This window comes from Trachurus trachurus, assembly GCF_905171665.1.
Source record: "Trachurus trachurus genome assembly, chromosome: 17".
NCBI lineage: Eukaryota > Metazoa > Chordata > Actinopteri > Carangiformes > Carangidae > Trachurus > Trachurus trachurus.
In genome coordinates this window covers 8,621,252-8,637,097 of record NC_139900.1, presented here as the reverse complement: position 1 = coordinate 8,637,097, position 15,846 = coordinate 8,621,252, and the positions used below count along the sequence as shown (strand labels likewise).

At 39.6% G+C, this 15,846-nt stretch overlaps 1 protein-coding gene across 1 annotated transcript; it reads left to right on the top strand.

Moving 5' to 3' along the window:
- Positions 1 to 5,102: 5,102 nt before the first annotated feature.
- Positions 5,103 to 10,713, top strand: pold3 (polymerase (DNA-directed), delta 3, accessory subunit). The gene is made up of 12 exons (XM_083991014.1): positions 5,103 to 5,226; positions 5,715 to 5,770; positions 7,200 to 7,299; positions 7,736 to 7,775; positions 7,971 to 8,103; positions 8,251 to 8,509; positions 8,609 to 8,681; positions 9,007 to 9,151; positions 9,431 to 9,534; positions 9,648 to 9,733; positions 9,845 to 9,941; positions 10,336 to 10,713. Exons 1-12 carry the CDS (start codon positions 5,170 to 5,172, stop codon positions 10,539 to 10,541), a joined length of 1,356 nt encoding a protein of 451 aa, XP_083847140.1. The 5' UTR covers positions 5,103 to 5,169; the 3' UTR covers positions 10,542 to 10,713.
- The last annotated feature ends 5,133 nt before the right edge of the window (positions 10,714 to 15,846 follow it).

Genomic DNA, 15,846 nt, shown 5'->3' with positions numbered 1-15,846 from the left:
CACTGCAACCCATGGATATGATCACAACAACCTGTTTTTACCACCTCATCGTCTGTTAGAGTTTAGGGTTTCATAATCCCAGGTATGGAGATGCCTCCGCCTCAGTATTACAGTGGAGGTTCGTTTGTGTGTTTGCTAGTACTTTATTTTCCCCGAGTCAATGTTCCCACAGTTCCCACAGCATCCAGTACCTGCCTCCAGGTCTGGTTAATATTTTACTTGAAAAACAAAACTGAAATGAAACTAAGCTGCAGAAGCAGAAAACCTTATGGTCTCAGTCGAGCTCCAAAAACTCAAAAACTTCTATGTTTCCCATAATGCAACATGATAGCATCATTGTGTGCTTTGGTAAACAACCATACCTTTCTTTCTTTCTTTCTTTCTTTCTTTCTTTCTTTCTTTCTTAAACCTACCTTCTTTCAACAACCTTGATGGCAGCACCAGGGAAACTTTATAAAAAATGCCTTCTCCAGAGTCAGAGGAAAACATTATCAAACAGGATAAATTGATCCTTTGTGTCTAAAATTGGAGGGCTGCCCCTGAAGTTAGGTTTATAAAGAAATCATTCCACAGACTTTAGGACTATTTCTTTGATAGAAAACTGCCCAGTGAAAACCGTCGTCAGATTTGTGTTTTGTAATTTGGGTGAAGGGACCATTTAAATTTTAAATTAACATCTGCATTGGATCTGATTCTGTGACAGCAACACAGACAATTGTCAGTGACTGCCAGATGGTTTTACAATGTTGTATTGTAATCATCTCATGCTGGCATATGCTGCCGGCCAAGGAGCTGCTGTTAAATCTACCACTGAGCCATCAACGCTGAGGACAGATGAGCTTTGATTTAACAGAGGTTGCATTATTGCCTTGGCCACAAATGACTTGCATGCAGACACCCCAAGGTGAAGGATGTGAACTCCAGCAGTGAGCCATCAGGTGCTGTAGCTGTTGTTCTGCTCATTATCTGATCCATGCTACTGAATTATAGTGAAAAAGATTCATCCTTACAGGTGATGTATGAGCTCTTCCACTGTTCTCATTCCCAGTCATAATGAGCTTCACCTGATGCAGACAAATGGTGACAGGCAGTGAAGCTGGGAGGAAGTCGCCCTCATGTTGACCAGTGATTTGTTTGGAAAACCTACAATTGATGAACTGAGGGTTTAATATATCAACATTGTCCTTCCTGAGTATCTGTGTCACAGCAGCTCATTAAAATTCAACATTTAAATTGACTGTGTTTGGATGTGCTAATAACTGCTGCCGCTCTCTGGCCTGCAGCCTGCAGAGGAGACGCTTTTACTCCATTTATAACAGCCGATGACGCCCGTTTCCATTTCCTGGCCGGTTAGTTTCTCCATTTAAAACACATTAAAAGTTCTGATAATTATCTATGAGCCATTTTATAATCTTGTAATTCTTCTGTCTTAACCCACAGTCAGCATTTTTTTTTTGTATTTGAAAAGGCAACAAAACCTAAACTACCTATAAGTGATGTCTGAACAGTTAGACATTAAATGTGCCATGAAAATAAACTTCACAAGTCCATTTTGTTTCTATAAACTTGTCTTAAACTGGGAGTCACTTTGAATGGCTTGCTCATTAATTTTATTCTAAAAGCCAAGTTGTATTGAAAGGAGCAACAGAAAGTCTTCCAGCCTAGTTCTAGTGCTGAAATGTAATACATTTTTGTATTTTTTGTGAAAGATTTTAAGGACAGGAAAGAAGCATTTTATATATGTATAGGAATCATGAAGGTTAAGTGATGTCTGATGTGCAGCATATGTGTGCAGACCAGAGCTGAACAGATGCCATGCTTGCTAATGGTATTTAGAGAGGTGCAAAATGCTGAGATGTAACACTAAAAGCTGTTCTTACAGTGCAGACACATTATCACACCTGCAGGTGATGAAATGCTGCTCACACCAGGGGAAACAGCTGTCATGTTTTAGGTGTTTTCATATCATCAAAAAAATCCATCATAAATCTGATATCCTGCCCTGCTTTATTGCTTACATACAACACACGGCTCATTAACATCAGCATACTTCTAAATAGCAGTTGAAGTTTACAATGTTCATTTATTTATCATTTCACACAGATTTGTTTGACAAAATGAGACACTGTGAAAAATTGTTTTATTCTATGTGCCCAGCCTGCTTCCAAAACAAAACAATTGATGATCAGTGGTGAGAAGTGATAAAAATTCAGTTTGTGGTTAATTCTCTGTGTAATATTTTCTATTTTCTGGTCCATATTACAGTAACATCTTCCGTCGATGCTGCGTGCTGTATTAACAAGCAAATGTTTTGTCACGTGAATTTGGTTGTTGCTTGGACCTTATTTGGTGTGTAATTGTAAAGTGTGTATTGTAAAACGATCTTTTACCGTGTTCTTTTTGTTTTGTTTTTGTTAAATCTTTTTAGCCTTATCTATCTATCTATCTATCTATCTATCTATCTATCTATCTATCTATCTATCTATCTATCTATCTATCTATCTATCTATCTATCTATCTATCTATCTATCTATCTATCTATCTATCTATCTATCTATCTGTCTATCTATCTATCTATCTATCTATCTATCTATCTATCTATCTATCTATCTATTTATTGTGGTATATTGATGTGTTGATGAAAAGAAGGGATCACCGCCGACACGTCTTTTCTTGCATTCAAAAAGAGTTTATTACAAGAAAAAGAACAGTGTCAAAAATGTCGAATCGTGGAGCATCTCTGGTGCCAATATGAGATCTCTCTCTCTTGGCCTAAAGCTCGACCTTATATACGTTTTCTGATTCTCCACCTTCTCCCACAGAAGGATATAACTGACCAGGATGGTCAGACAAAGACAGGATCTAAAAACAGAATCTAACCTATGCCTTCTGACATTTAACCTCTTGACCAAGCTAACTTAAACATAGATACAGTGTCAAGTATCCCCAAAAACTATGACCCACAGAGATGGGTAGATGACAAGTATCTCAGGATACATTCCACACTACTACTACTGTATAATCACTGCTGGATGGATACAATCAGTTGCAGCAGTTACTTGTTCTGCATCATGTCACCAGGATGGCCGAGAGGTTAAGGCGTTGCACTTAAGATGCAATGGACACAGAGTCCTCGTGGGTTCGAACCCCACTCCTGGTAGATCAATTTCAATTAGAGTAATTATACTGTATAAATATAATCATTTGTTTTTTGTTTATATTTATACAGTTGTTTTTAACACATCGGTCCAAAGATCTGTTTAATCTCACTCCTGGTCATGTTTCTACTGGACGTTTTCTCTGCAGTTTTAGGCCTAAAGATCCCCCGACAACTTTATCAGGACCAAGATGGTTGTTGACCTTTGCTTATCTCACCTGTACTGGCTGAAGAGTTAAAGTGCTGCACTGAAGATGCAGCGTTGAAATCCCAACACTCGTAGCTGGTTCTTATGAAGATACAGATGGAAACACCAACATGAGGTGTGTTGTGCTGCAGGAACAGTGGCAGTGATGGTTGGCATTGGATGACAGCATTCACATCACCAGGATGGCCGAGTGGTTAAGGCGTTGCACTCAAGATGCAATGGACGTTGAGTCCTCGTGGGTTCAAATCCCACTCCTGGTAGGAGATGTTTTAAATAGAGACAATGTGGTAATAAGAAAAGACACACATCATCTCTGCTTTGTGATCAGCAGCTGTCAGAGCCCAAGTCAACATTTCACCTGGAAGATTTGTCACTGCTTGTTGCATCCCAGAGAACTCAGCGTGGTTTGAAATAATGATTATTACTGCGATGATTTATAATTAATGCCACCACCTCTAGTGAGTGAATGCACACGTCAAGGGAACTGAACTGATGTGGAAAACCTCCAGCTGTGCAGAGCGTTAGTAAAAAAAAAAAATCAGTGCACGTGATGTAAGAAAGGTGTTCATGTTGCTGATTTCGGTGTAAAACTGGCCTGACGTTGATAAATTGGGTTCAAATCCCACTCCTGGTAGATGAGTTTGAATTACAGTCTTTAAAATCTTTAAATATAACAGTGGTTCAGTAGTTGATACCTGCAGTCACCATGCTGGCTGAGTGGTGGAGGTGTTTGTCTGAACAACACTGAATGTTGTAGTTTAGATCTCAAATCAAACACTGAGTTATAAAGTAGTTTGAGCCACTCAGTTGTCTTTCTCTTTATCAGGACCAAGATAGTTGTTGACCTTTGCTCATCTCACCAAAGATCTGTTCTAACTCCTGGTCATGTTTCTACTGGACCTTTTCTCTGCAGTTTGAGGCCTAAAGCTCCAATCAGATATCGACCTTGACCTCAGGTCCTCACACTTGTTTTTCTCCATCTCCATGCATGTTGACGTCACTGTTCACACCACCAGGATGGCCGAGTGGTTAAGGTGTTGCACTCAAGATGCAATGGACATTGAGTCCTCGTGGGTTCAAATCCCACTCCTGGTAGGAGAGGAGAGGGAGGCATCACAGATTACCTGCGTATCTAACAGAGTGTAAATTTTTGCGATTGATGAAGGTACTGTAGACACCTAATCTAAACATCTTGCTGTAAATGTATGCGTGTGCCTTTCTCTCTTGTAACATCTGAATTTATTTATATTTATTCCGTTTAACTGTAAACTGTTACTTATCACAAATGAAGTTCCTATCCAAATGGTGAATTACCTCTGACATATCCCTTAACTTTTAGGCTAAGAAAACACCATGAAAAACATAAGATCATTGAAGATATTAAAGCAAAAATGTTCAGGTGGATAATACACTACACTATCTATCTATCTATCTATCTATCTATCTATCTATCTATCTATCTATCTATCTATCTATCTATCTATCTATCTATCTATCTATCTATCTATCTATCTATCTATCTATCTATCCATGTGTTGATACATTACCTCATAATCTGTTAATCTGTTGTTTACACAAGAAGTAATATTGAGACTAATCCGCCTCCATCCATATCTGTAGATAATGGTGCTGTAGCTGGTGTTGTCCTGTAGATGGCGCCATGACGACCTGCAGCCATGACGACCTGAAGCCCTCACCGGAAAGAGGAACACACACGTGACATCAAACAGGAAGTAAATAAACCGCATTCCCGCGCAGTTGAATCCGAATCGGTTCAGCACCGCGACCCTCACTCACATTCGTCATGGACGAGCTTTATCTGGACAATATCGACGAATATGTCAACGACCACGACAAAATAGTAAGTAAGCCCCTTTTACTGTCTCATCCACCCGCCGTTGTTGCCGCGGTAACGGCGGCTTGGTGACGTAGGACCCGAGTTAGCCTCGAGACAACGAGCCGTTGAATTACATTCATAAAACCGCCTGTTTCACGTTTGCTTGATTTTAAAGGTAATTTATCCAACTAGAATATAACTTACTACTTTATACGATTGTTTAAGGCAATAAGAATAATTCGGCTTTTGAAACATGTAGATAATGGTGCTTAAATTCAACAAAAAAGTCCCAATAATTGTCGTTGATAAGCTTCTGTTTAGACTGTTATGTTAACGTTAAGTTACCTCTATAAAATGTAGCCTACAGTACTGTACTGTGGGGTAACTGGTAAAACATAAACGTTAATTTCAACCCTAATTTCAATTGTCTTACGTCAACGGAAGTGTTATTATCATGTTGTTTCATAGACTGTAAAAGTGTTGTTTACATGTGGTGTTTTCTGTTTTACCAGGTGACCTATAAATGGCTGAGTTTAACACTTGGTGTCCATGTCAACACAGCAAAACAGTGAGTGATCCTCCTCTTCAGACTGTTGGGAAAAAATAAACAAGCAAATGAACAAGTCAAATTTATTTTTTTTAAATGAGCCAGACTTTGCTTGACAAACATCAGGTTGTCTTGTTTGTAATGATACATTTCTCAGTTAGTTGTTTTGTCATGTATAAGATAAGATGAGAATGACTTTGTTAATCCTAAAGAGAAATGAGTTTTTCTGTCAGCTCGTCTACCATTTGCATAAGAATTAAAAAGACTGGCTGTAGGTATGAATTAATATTATATTAAGTTTACTCATTTATGTGACAAAGAAAAATATGTCCATGAAGGTTCTCAGTCAACAAAGAAAAGTATCACAAAACATCAAAGAAGCTTCTGCAAGCAAGAGATTTGTTAAGGTTTTTGTTTAAAGATTGTTAAAACAATCATTTAATTTGAAAACAAAGCAGTTATTTAACACTAATTCTGTCAAAGTATTGATTAATTTAGGTTAAAGGGACAACACACTACATTTATGAGCCTCCGCGCGCACCGTGAAATTCTTTGACCGGCGCAAGACAGACTCATGTTTTCATTCATCAAGAATTAAAGTCAGAGGTTGGAAGACGATCACATACCATCGTAGTTCCCACCATAAAAGGCGATTCGGCGGCATTATTCTCATGACTCGCCACGAAACTGAAAGTAAGGAAACGTTGGTCGACTCTCCCAGCATTTCCACCACCACTAATAATAACAAAATAACGATAGAGCGATAGAGACAAAACGATATATTTATCGAAAATGGGCCCATTAAAGCAGAAGTGAGTGGTCCGGTCGTTTTCGCTAATGCTGCGTTCCAGGCAGGCTTTTGAAATCGTAAATTACAGCTTCAAGTCACAACTTACGACTTTGTAGCGTTTCAGGCAACCCACTCGTGTTTTTCCGACCTGTTTTACCGGTGAAAGTCACTATAACGGCCACTCGTAACTTCCGACCGGTGAACTCGTACCAGATCGAACTGGTACGACTTCACGGTCGGAAAAATACGAGTTTCCTTGAACGCACCATAACAGTCCTCGTCCCTACGTCGCCACATTCACGGCGTTCCTTGGCTGCACACACAGCCCTGCATGCCGTTCTCTCTCCTCATTGGATAAAAACTGTAGGATACGATAAATGTTTTCTCTTCGGCTCAGAGCAGAGCAGAGGGACTGAGAGACCCGTGTTTCAGTCCAAACACTCTATGTAAGTGATTGCTGTCGGAAGATATAACTATTTAAGACTTATATTAACACAAATATATCACTTACTTCTGCTTTAACAAGTGGTAACGTAGATTCATCCACATTAACGTGAGACTTTTTTATAACCAAATAGAAACTCCTCGTTGTCCCTTTAGTATCACTTTAATGTGTACTGTAATAAAAAGATTAAATTAAAATGTGAATCCTGTCTTCAGGATGCTCTTCCATTACCTGGATCACAAGAGGAAGGAAAGCTCAGCTCAGCTCCATGCCACCTATCTTGTGTCGGGGAAGTTTGTGGATAATGGTCAAACGGTGAGTAAAGAGACATGCATTAAAGGAAAGGGAGGCAGAAATCTAGAAAAAAGCTTTGAGTTGAGTCCACACGGTTCTCATCCCCTCAGCCAGAGCAGCGAGTAGAGAAAAAACGTCTCTTTCTTACGTTTTAAAACGTCCAAATAATACGAATAAGGGCTGCTGGTCTGTGATTGGTCAAAATCAACCGTCACGGGTAGATTCTTTGCAGGCTGAAAACAGAGCCTAGGGGAGACGCAGACGTCTGATCTTTTTTCACATCACTTCATTTACATTATCCCCAAGGTTAGTGTGTAAGTTTTTGCCTAATACTGTCAAAAAAAAGCTGCCTCCCTAGCCTTTAAAGTTGTTTGAATTTTTCTAGACATACAGAACTGCAGTTCTGTATGCAGCTGATTTGCTGTATTTCATTGACACTGTGTTTGTTTGTTTTTAGAGCCACAAGGTGTCCGTTGTCAGAGAGGACCAACTGGATGGTGTGTAAAGACTGTTCCCCTAAGGATATTGTGCTTTTCAATCTTGTTGCCTCTGTTTTCAATATGACAATTTACATAGAGAGTCCTCGGGCATTCATTTCCTTGAGTTTCTTTATGTGTTTTTCATTTGTTTATTCAGGGAGTCGCCTGTGGTTGCAGCAGCATAACCATCTAACCTCTGATTTTGTTTTGCAGATTTCAAAGCCAAGATGAGCTTGATAGTCAGTGTCCACATCTACAGCGTCCAGAAAGCTTTACTGAAAGACAGCGGCCCCCTCTACAGCGTTGACTATGATGCTGTGAAAGATAATCTCAAGAACTGCAGCAAGTATGTTGAGCATATTAATAGAAAGTTGTATTTTTAAATGCAATTTTGACCAGAACGGACAGTAAAAAAAAAATGGATTAAGCTTCCTGTTGGATTGTGCGATTGTCAATATTTAGCTGAATATTTTTGCTCTCATTTGTTTCGTAGATACAGTGCGATCCGCTGTGCCAGTGCTGTGCCCATGTCGTCTCTGGAGCTGCAGCAGAGCAGAGAAATGCAACGGGCTCCGGAGCCAGAGCCTGTGGTGAAAAAGCCTACCATGAATGGAGAGGCTAATGCGGCTTCTAAGCCATCCACCAAGCCGCAGAAAGGCATCATGGGAATGTTTGCAAATAAAGCTGCTCCTAAAAACCAGGACAGCAGCAAGCAAGAGGTCAAGTCGGAACAGAAAGAAGATGCACCTGTGGTACGGCTTCGGTCTTCATCCATAAAAAAAAATTAAAATAGAAAAGCAGAGCGGTAGCGAGAGACAAGCAGATGTTTATAAATGTGTTTTGTGTTTTAGGTTGACGCACCTAAGAGCAAACCGGCCGCAAAAGCCAATCCAATGATGAACTTCTTTGGGAATCAAACAGCAAGTGAGTAATATTATCAATGATGTAGAAGAACATAGATGCAGGTTTTTGCTCCACGTCTGATTTAGTGTATCTTTGTACAATTACGAGTATATTGTGTGTATTAAATTCACTATCTGCTGCTCTTTGATGTCTACCTCTGTCGTTGTGTAGTACATTTAGTATAAAGTTACTGACTGACTGACTGCTTTTGAAGTTCTGTGCTACACACAACTTCGTATTTGTTGATGCAAGTAACAAAAAGGCCAGAAGTCGTAGCAGAGTGCAGACTGCTGCCAAATCCATCCAATTACTGATTTTTTTTCCTTCTCTTTTCCCACTGCTTCAGAGAAACCTGAGAAATCTGTGAAGGTGGAAGAAGCAGCTCAGTCATCCACCACAGCTGAGCAACAAAAACCGAGTTCACGACCTGAAGAAAAACAAGACGCCCCTGCAAAGGAGTCGCCCAAAGACACAAAGAAAGACTCCAGAAGGTGTGAATGTGTCTGGTTTTCATTCATGTGGGAAATCTGATTAAATATTCTTCTCAGATTATCAAATGGTAACAATCTTGTGCTTGTTAAATTAGAAGAGAGCAGCTGCTTTGATTTAATATGTATTGTCTATGTGTTGAAGGCAATTACTTTTTTTTCTTCTTTAAATTGCAGTAAAAATGGTTTGTTGGAACAATGTTGGACTCAATTTATCATAGTTAAAATTGCTTAAAGCTTGTCTAAATAAATGTCTCTTTTTTTTTTCTTCTTTTTTTAAAGCAAAACCAAGCGAATAGTAGATTCTGACAGCGAGGAGGAAAAAATGGAGAAGAAAAAGAGGCGAAGAATTAAGAAACCAGAACCAGACAGCAGTGATGAAGATGGTGAGCTGTTAACTGCCACTTTATTCTATTTTTCCTTTTTTTTTTCAGTCATTTTATATTTTGAAAACTTAAACAAACAACTAACATCATCATTCTGTTGGTTATTTGTCCAGTCGTTCCAGATTCTCCACAGCAGAAGGAAACTAGAGAGGCATCACCAAGTCCTAAAATGGAGGTCGAACCTGTTTCACATTCACGCGTAAGTTTGTAATGACTGATTATCAATCTGTATATTCTACCAATAGTCTCTGACGGCTCTTTCTTTCTTCGTGTATGTACTGAGTGGCTGATCGAACATCCCTGTTCTTAGGTTGTTACTGTACAGCAGGTTCCCTCTGAAACCAAGACCAGGAAGAGGAGGCGGGTCCTGAAATCTCGCACCTTTTTGGACGACGAAGGATGCATTGGTATGAAAATCAGACAGAAAAGAGAAAAGTCCGGTGGATTAAATGTGTGAAATCTTAAATCTACACAAAGTGAAAACAACAAAGTTGGTATCTTGCATCTCAGTGTGTGAATATTCAGAGAAAAATTAAATCATTATCATTCAAATTCAAAAATCAATTAATGGCATTTTACTCTTTGTTAGTTTATTAACACCACCACAGATTTATCCAATCACTTGAACTACAATGTTGTTTAATAGGGCTTTACAGGTAGTAAAACATATGACACATTTATCCAAAGTCCCCTGAAATAAAACAAAACAAACACCATAACTACACAAATCTCACTTACGTGTGTGTGGAATTAAATAACTTACAAATTGAATAACTCTGGTTTATGTTTGTTTTTCCACAGTGACAGAAAAAGGCTACGAGAGTGAGTCGTACTCTGAGGGAGAAGATGATTTTCAGGCGCCCAAACAGGCCATAAAGAATCCTTTCCCAGCAAAATTACCAGCAAGTCGCAAAGAGGATGAGAAGAAAAGTCACAAGAAATCCTCTGCGAATGCAAACAAAGGAACTAAACAAGCTTCTATTATGGGATTTTTCCAAAAGAAATGACAACACACAGCAGCAGGGCACTTGGATTGGCACTGAGGAACAACGAAGCACTCTCAAACTTTCTGCTAGTGATCATAACTGACTCAGCACATGCTCATGTCATGTTCAGGATGACAAACATTTTAGATTTTTGGTGTTACAATTACCAATTTAGAATGTGAATACACCTACTTAATAAACATTGTTGGAAAAAAAGTTTACATATCTGCATTTTGGGTCTGAGACACATGCATACCAATTTACAGTTGGCTACTGGAAGTGAAAAATGTAAATATATCGATCATATTGAATCTACATTGTGGAAGAATACAGTAACTAGAAAGCAAAGATACAGTAAAAAAAAAAAAAAAAAAAAGTCATAATAACTATCTTCTGTTTTGTCTCTCAAACTGAGTTCCTGTCAACCTCCTACAATTCTGATTTTAATACCATCTTATATTTATTTTGAAGAAACTACTTATTATAAGTCCCAATGTACATGCCATTGATTATTTTCAATTCACCAGTTAAACATGTTTGATTTACATACAGTATTTCATTTGCAGCTAAAAATAGGAAAAAAGAAGAAAAACACAATGTGTCAGAGCCCAATGTGACATTTTGAATTGCTTGTCTTTTTTTAAATAACTGTCATCAACCAACATTTATTAAAGGGACAACGAGGAGTTTTGGAAAAGCGAAGCGTTTTCACACTACATTTATGAGCCTCCGCGCGCACCGTACATTTCTTTGACCGGGCGCAAGACGGACTCATGTTTTCATTCATCAATAATTAAAGTCAGAGGTTCAAAGAGGTTCACATACCACCGTAGTTCCGACCATAAACGGCGATGCGGCTGCGTTATTCTCATGATTCGCAACGAAGAAAACGCTGGTCGGCTCGACCAGCACTTCCGCCACCACTAATAATAACAAAATAACGATAGAGACAGAACGATATATTTATCGAAAATGGGCCCATTAACAAGTGTGGGTAGCGGAGATTCATCCACATTAACGTGAGACTTTTTTATAACCGAATAGAAACTCCTCGTTGTCCCTTTAAGTTTAAAAGTATTTTTAGAAACTAAAAGCTGATGGTTACGCTCTCCTGAAGGTCAAAAACAAAACTACAGTAGGCTACTGGATGTGGGGCGTGGCCACGGCGATTTGAGTGACATGTGACGTCACTATTGTGTATAAAAAGGTCTAACGGCTGGCTGGTTTAACGGTCGTCATAAGTTACGTTCTTTACTAATCACTTAGTAGCCCTGCCTTTTGTACCATTGGTGACTTTTGGAGAGTAAAATACAACATGGCTTCAAAATATAAGGTGAGTCAAAGTCAGCGCTTTTGTTCTATTAGAGGTGAGTGAAAATCTTTTTTATTACGTTAGCAGGTGTTGGTGTGTGGCCTTCCATAACTAGCTTGTTAGCTTAGCTCATTAATTAGCCTGACTGACAAGCAAGAGGGCGGGAGTCAGGCGGAGCCAAGATGGCGACGGATCGAACAGCCCCAACGGTCGGATTTAAAACTTAGCTGATGTCGCCGTCGCCAAGGCTACTACATCCATCTTCAATCATGTAACAGAGTTCAGATTGGCCTCACTCCATGAACCGTGGACCACTCACCATGGAAGCACCGGTAGGCTATTAAAACAACCATAAAGCATACAGTGGCATGCAAAAGTTTGGTCAAAATTTCTGTTAATGTGAACAGTGAGGCAAGTGGAAGATGAAATGAAAGGCATAAAGATAAACATGAAACACTCTTGCAATATTTCGGAGAGGGACCCAACTGCAGATACAATGGCCGACCAGGGCGCCGCCATACATCCAATCCATACCGGAAGTCCTAAGCGGAAACCGCCGTAAAACAAAAAGAAGAAGAAGAAGAGAAGTCCCAAGCATGGATCTGTAACAAGAAAAGTGGAAAACACGGCTCAAGGGTGAGTTTTCGTTTGGTCACATCGAGTTAATTTAACTTTATGATAGTTAATGTCTGTTATTAGTCTCTTGTCAACTCGTATTCTTAAACGTTACGTTTTAATTGATGAGATCGCCTCGTAATGACTGCATTTACTGACGTGAAACCGGACTGTTTTACATTACTGCTCCCGTAAAACTCATATTTTTCAGTAATTTTAGCTTGATAAGTCATTTATGCTGTATGTGTTTGTGTGTGTCAACAGTGTCTCATCGCGGCTGATGTCCAACACCTGTTGCTCCGTTCACAACGTCCACGTTAATTTATTTTTACGGTTTAATTAATGCCACGGTGGTAAAATGTAAACCGAGACTTCTCCACACTCCTCCATGGTCGGTGTGTGTCGTGTGTGTGGCCTGACGGTGCAGCTGCCCCCCGTCTTCACCGGGGCCGGAGGAAGAACCGTGGACGTCCTCCTCCTCCTCCTCACCGTCGTCAGTGTGTGTTTGATCAGTGTCAGTATGCTAAATGATCACTTAAACTCATAATCATATTATTAAATTGTTTGAAAAAACAAACATGCTTGTGACTTTTTTCTTCTTCTCCCAACTAAATCCAACATCTGCAACTGTGTCTGGGGCATATAATGAAAAATACCTGGTTCTGCAACAGCAGTGGACACTGATATACTGCGTGTTGTGGAAATATTGTAAGGCTAAACTAACAAAGAGTCTCATCCATCTGAAGGCTTGATGAAACTATGAACACAACCAGTAAGACAATTATTAAAAAGAAGATACATTTTCCAAAGAGCTCTTATTCACTTCAATCACACAGTGTGACTGATAAAAACAAACCACGTGTGACTGAGTTTATGATAACATCCTGTAAAGACAACTGGGAACTGTGCAGCAAAGAAGTTGATGTGTATACTCTTCAAATTGAAGAGTATATTACACATCAACTTCTTTTATATTGAAAACTAAAATATAAAAACGTAAGAAGCCATGATAACATTATCTGAGGTGTTCTGGGGTCATCTGTCATGTTTAACATTCAGTTCTCATTAAAACGCACAAAATACAGTTAATGATTTATTTTCCATTGTGATTTAAACTACAGGTTCGGACTAACTCGTTTATTACTTGCATATTAATTAACTGTCAAAACAATTTAACGATCGATTAATCCTAGGTTTATTTAACATGACAATTCAGTCTATTCAATCTTAATCATTATTCAGTCCTACTGTGTGTGTGTGGGTGTGTGTGTGTGTGTGTGTGAACCCCCCCCCCACCACCACACAAACGTTTGTGATAACGTTGATATTTAAGTTATATGATATCCAGAGGTGGCAAAAGTACTCATATTCTGTACTTAAGTAGAAGTACAGATACATGTGTAAAAAATTACTCCGGTAAAAGTAGAAGTACTGATTCAACTCCTTTACTCAAGTAAAAGTAAGAAAGTACAGGCTCTGAAATGTACTTTCAAAGTAAAAGTAAAAAGTAAAAATTAATTTTTGCTGTTAATGAAACCTACATCATTTGATAATTTTGTTAAACCAAAAAAAGTTCAGACTGAATAATCAAGATTGAACTGACCAGAGGCAGTGTTTCCCAACGTTTGGGCCGCCACAGACTCTCACTAAATAATAATAATAATAATTTTAAAACAGCGTTTCATCACCGCTCATCTCTGCCAGTCAGTCCACCTGCCGTCTCTCGCGTGCCGTCGCACCGCACGTACACGTGCGCGCGCGCGTACACACAGACACAGGCACATGGACAGGTTGAGCTTTGCCGCTCGTAAACGATAAATGCGCTATATCGCGCTGATTGTACAGTGTTCAAACTCCCCCCCCCCCCCCCCCCCCCCATCGGATAGTCCGACCACCATCGCTTCCTTCCTCCATGCTGCTGCCTCCATGTCGCTGCTACAGTAGGCTACAAGTTGGTAACTCGGTTCTCTCTCTCCCTCACCCCTCCCTCCCTCCCTCCCTCTCCTCCTCCTCCTCCTCCTCCTCCTCCTCTTTCCCTCTCTAGTTCGTCACGTATTTTACCGGTGCTTTTACGTCGTGTCAAAAAAAAAAAAAGTAACGAGCCTGTTTTTACAATGTAAGGAGTAGAAAGTACATATTTTTGCGTATAAATGTAGGGAGTAAAAGTAAAAAGTCGTCAGAAAAATAAATACTCAAGTAAAGTACAGATACCTGAAAAATCTACTTAAGTACAGTAACGAAGTATTTGTACTTCGTTACTTGCCACCTCTGATGATATCCATGAAAAGTTAACATTTCAATAGTTTAGTTCTAGCTTCTGAGTTTTACAGTAGCCTATAAACTTGCAGAGTTAAAGCAGATATCAGCTTCACGGCCGTTTCGGCTAATGCTGCGTTCAAGGCAGGCTTTTGAAACCGTAAGTTACAGCTTCAAGTCACAACTACGACTTGGTAGCGTTCCAGGTAACCCGTAGCTCGTGTTTTTACCATCCTGTTGTCTGTGAAAGTTCCCTATAACGGCCACTCGTAACTTCCGACCCGTGAACTCGTACCAGATCGAACTGGTATGACTTCACAGGAAGGAAAAACACAAAGTACGAGTTTCTTTGAACGCACCATGAGTTAGCAGCCCCCGCCCTTGTCAGGCATCAATTGGTCCTCGTGCTACGTCACCACATTCACGCGCATCCCTTGGCTGCACACACAGCCCTTCATGCCGTTCTCTCTCCTCATTGGATAACACTTGTATCCCACAAGGAAAATTTTCTCCTCGGGTTACAGCAGAGCAGAGTGACGGAGAGACTCGTGTTTAGGCTGAAATACTTCATGTAAGTGATTGCTGACGGAAAATAGGACTATTTAGGACTTATATTAACAAAAACATTCCACTGATATCTGCTTTAATTAACCAGTCAATCATACCGTTACGATAAATATGTTAAAAATCCATAGAATTATGTGTAAACGTACATGCTTTTATTTTGTTTTAGCTCGGAGCGGTGTTTAACTAACTTCCGCTTGAGACTTCCGGTATGGATTGGATGGATTGGATGTATGGCGGCGCCCTGGTCGGCCATTGTAACTGCAGGAAGGTACTCTTGATATTTCGAGCAAACCTTTGCTGCAGGCCCTTTTCCTTTTCTGTCATTTTGAAAATGACAAAAGATTATGTTGTTTAAAATGTAAAGGGAAGTGTCATTTCTAACGTTATAGCCTATGCCTTTTGGAGATTTCATCTTGCTGAACTGTTCAGAAACATTGACCAGGGTTGCCTGAACTTTTGCATGCCACTTACATGCATACATACAGCAGTGCTTTGGCTTGATGCGTGTTACACATTGCCATTACAATTGGTCTTAATAATGTGACAAATTTTGCACCACTAAGATGAATAGGTCGT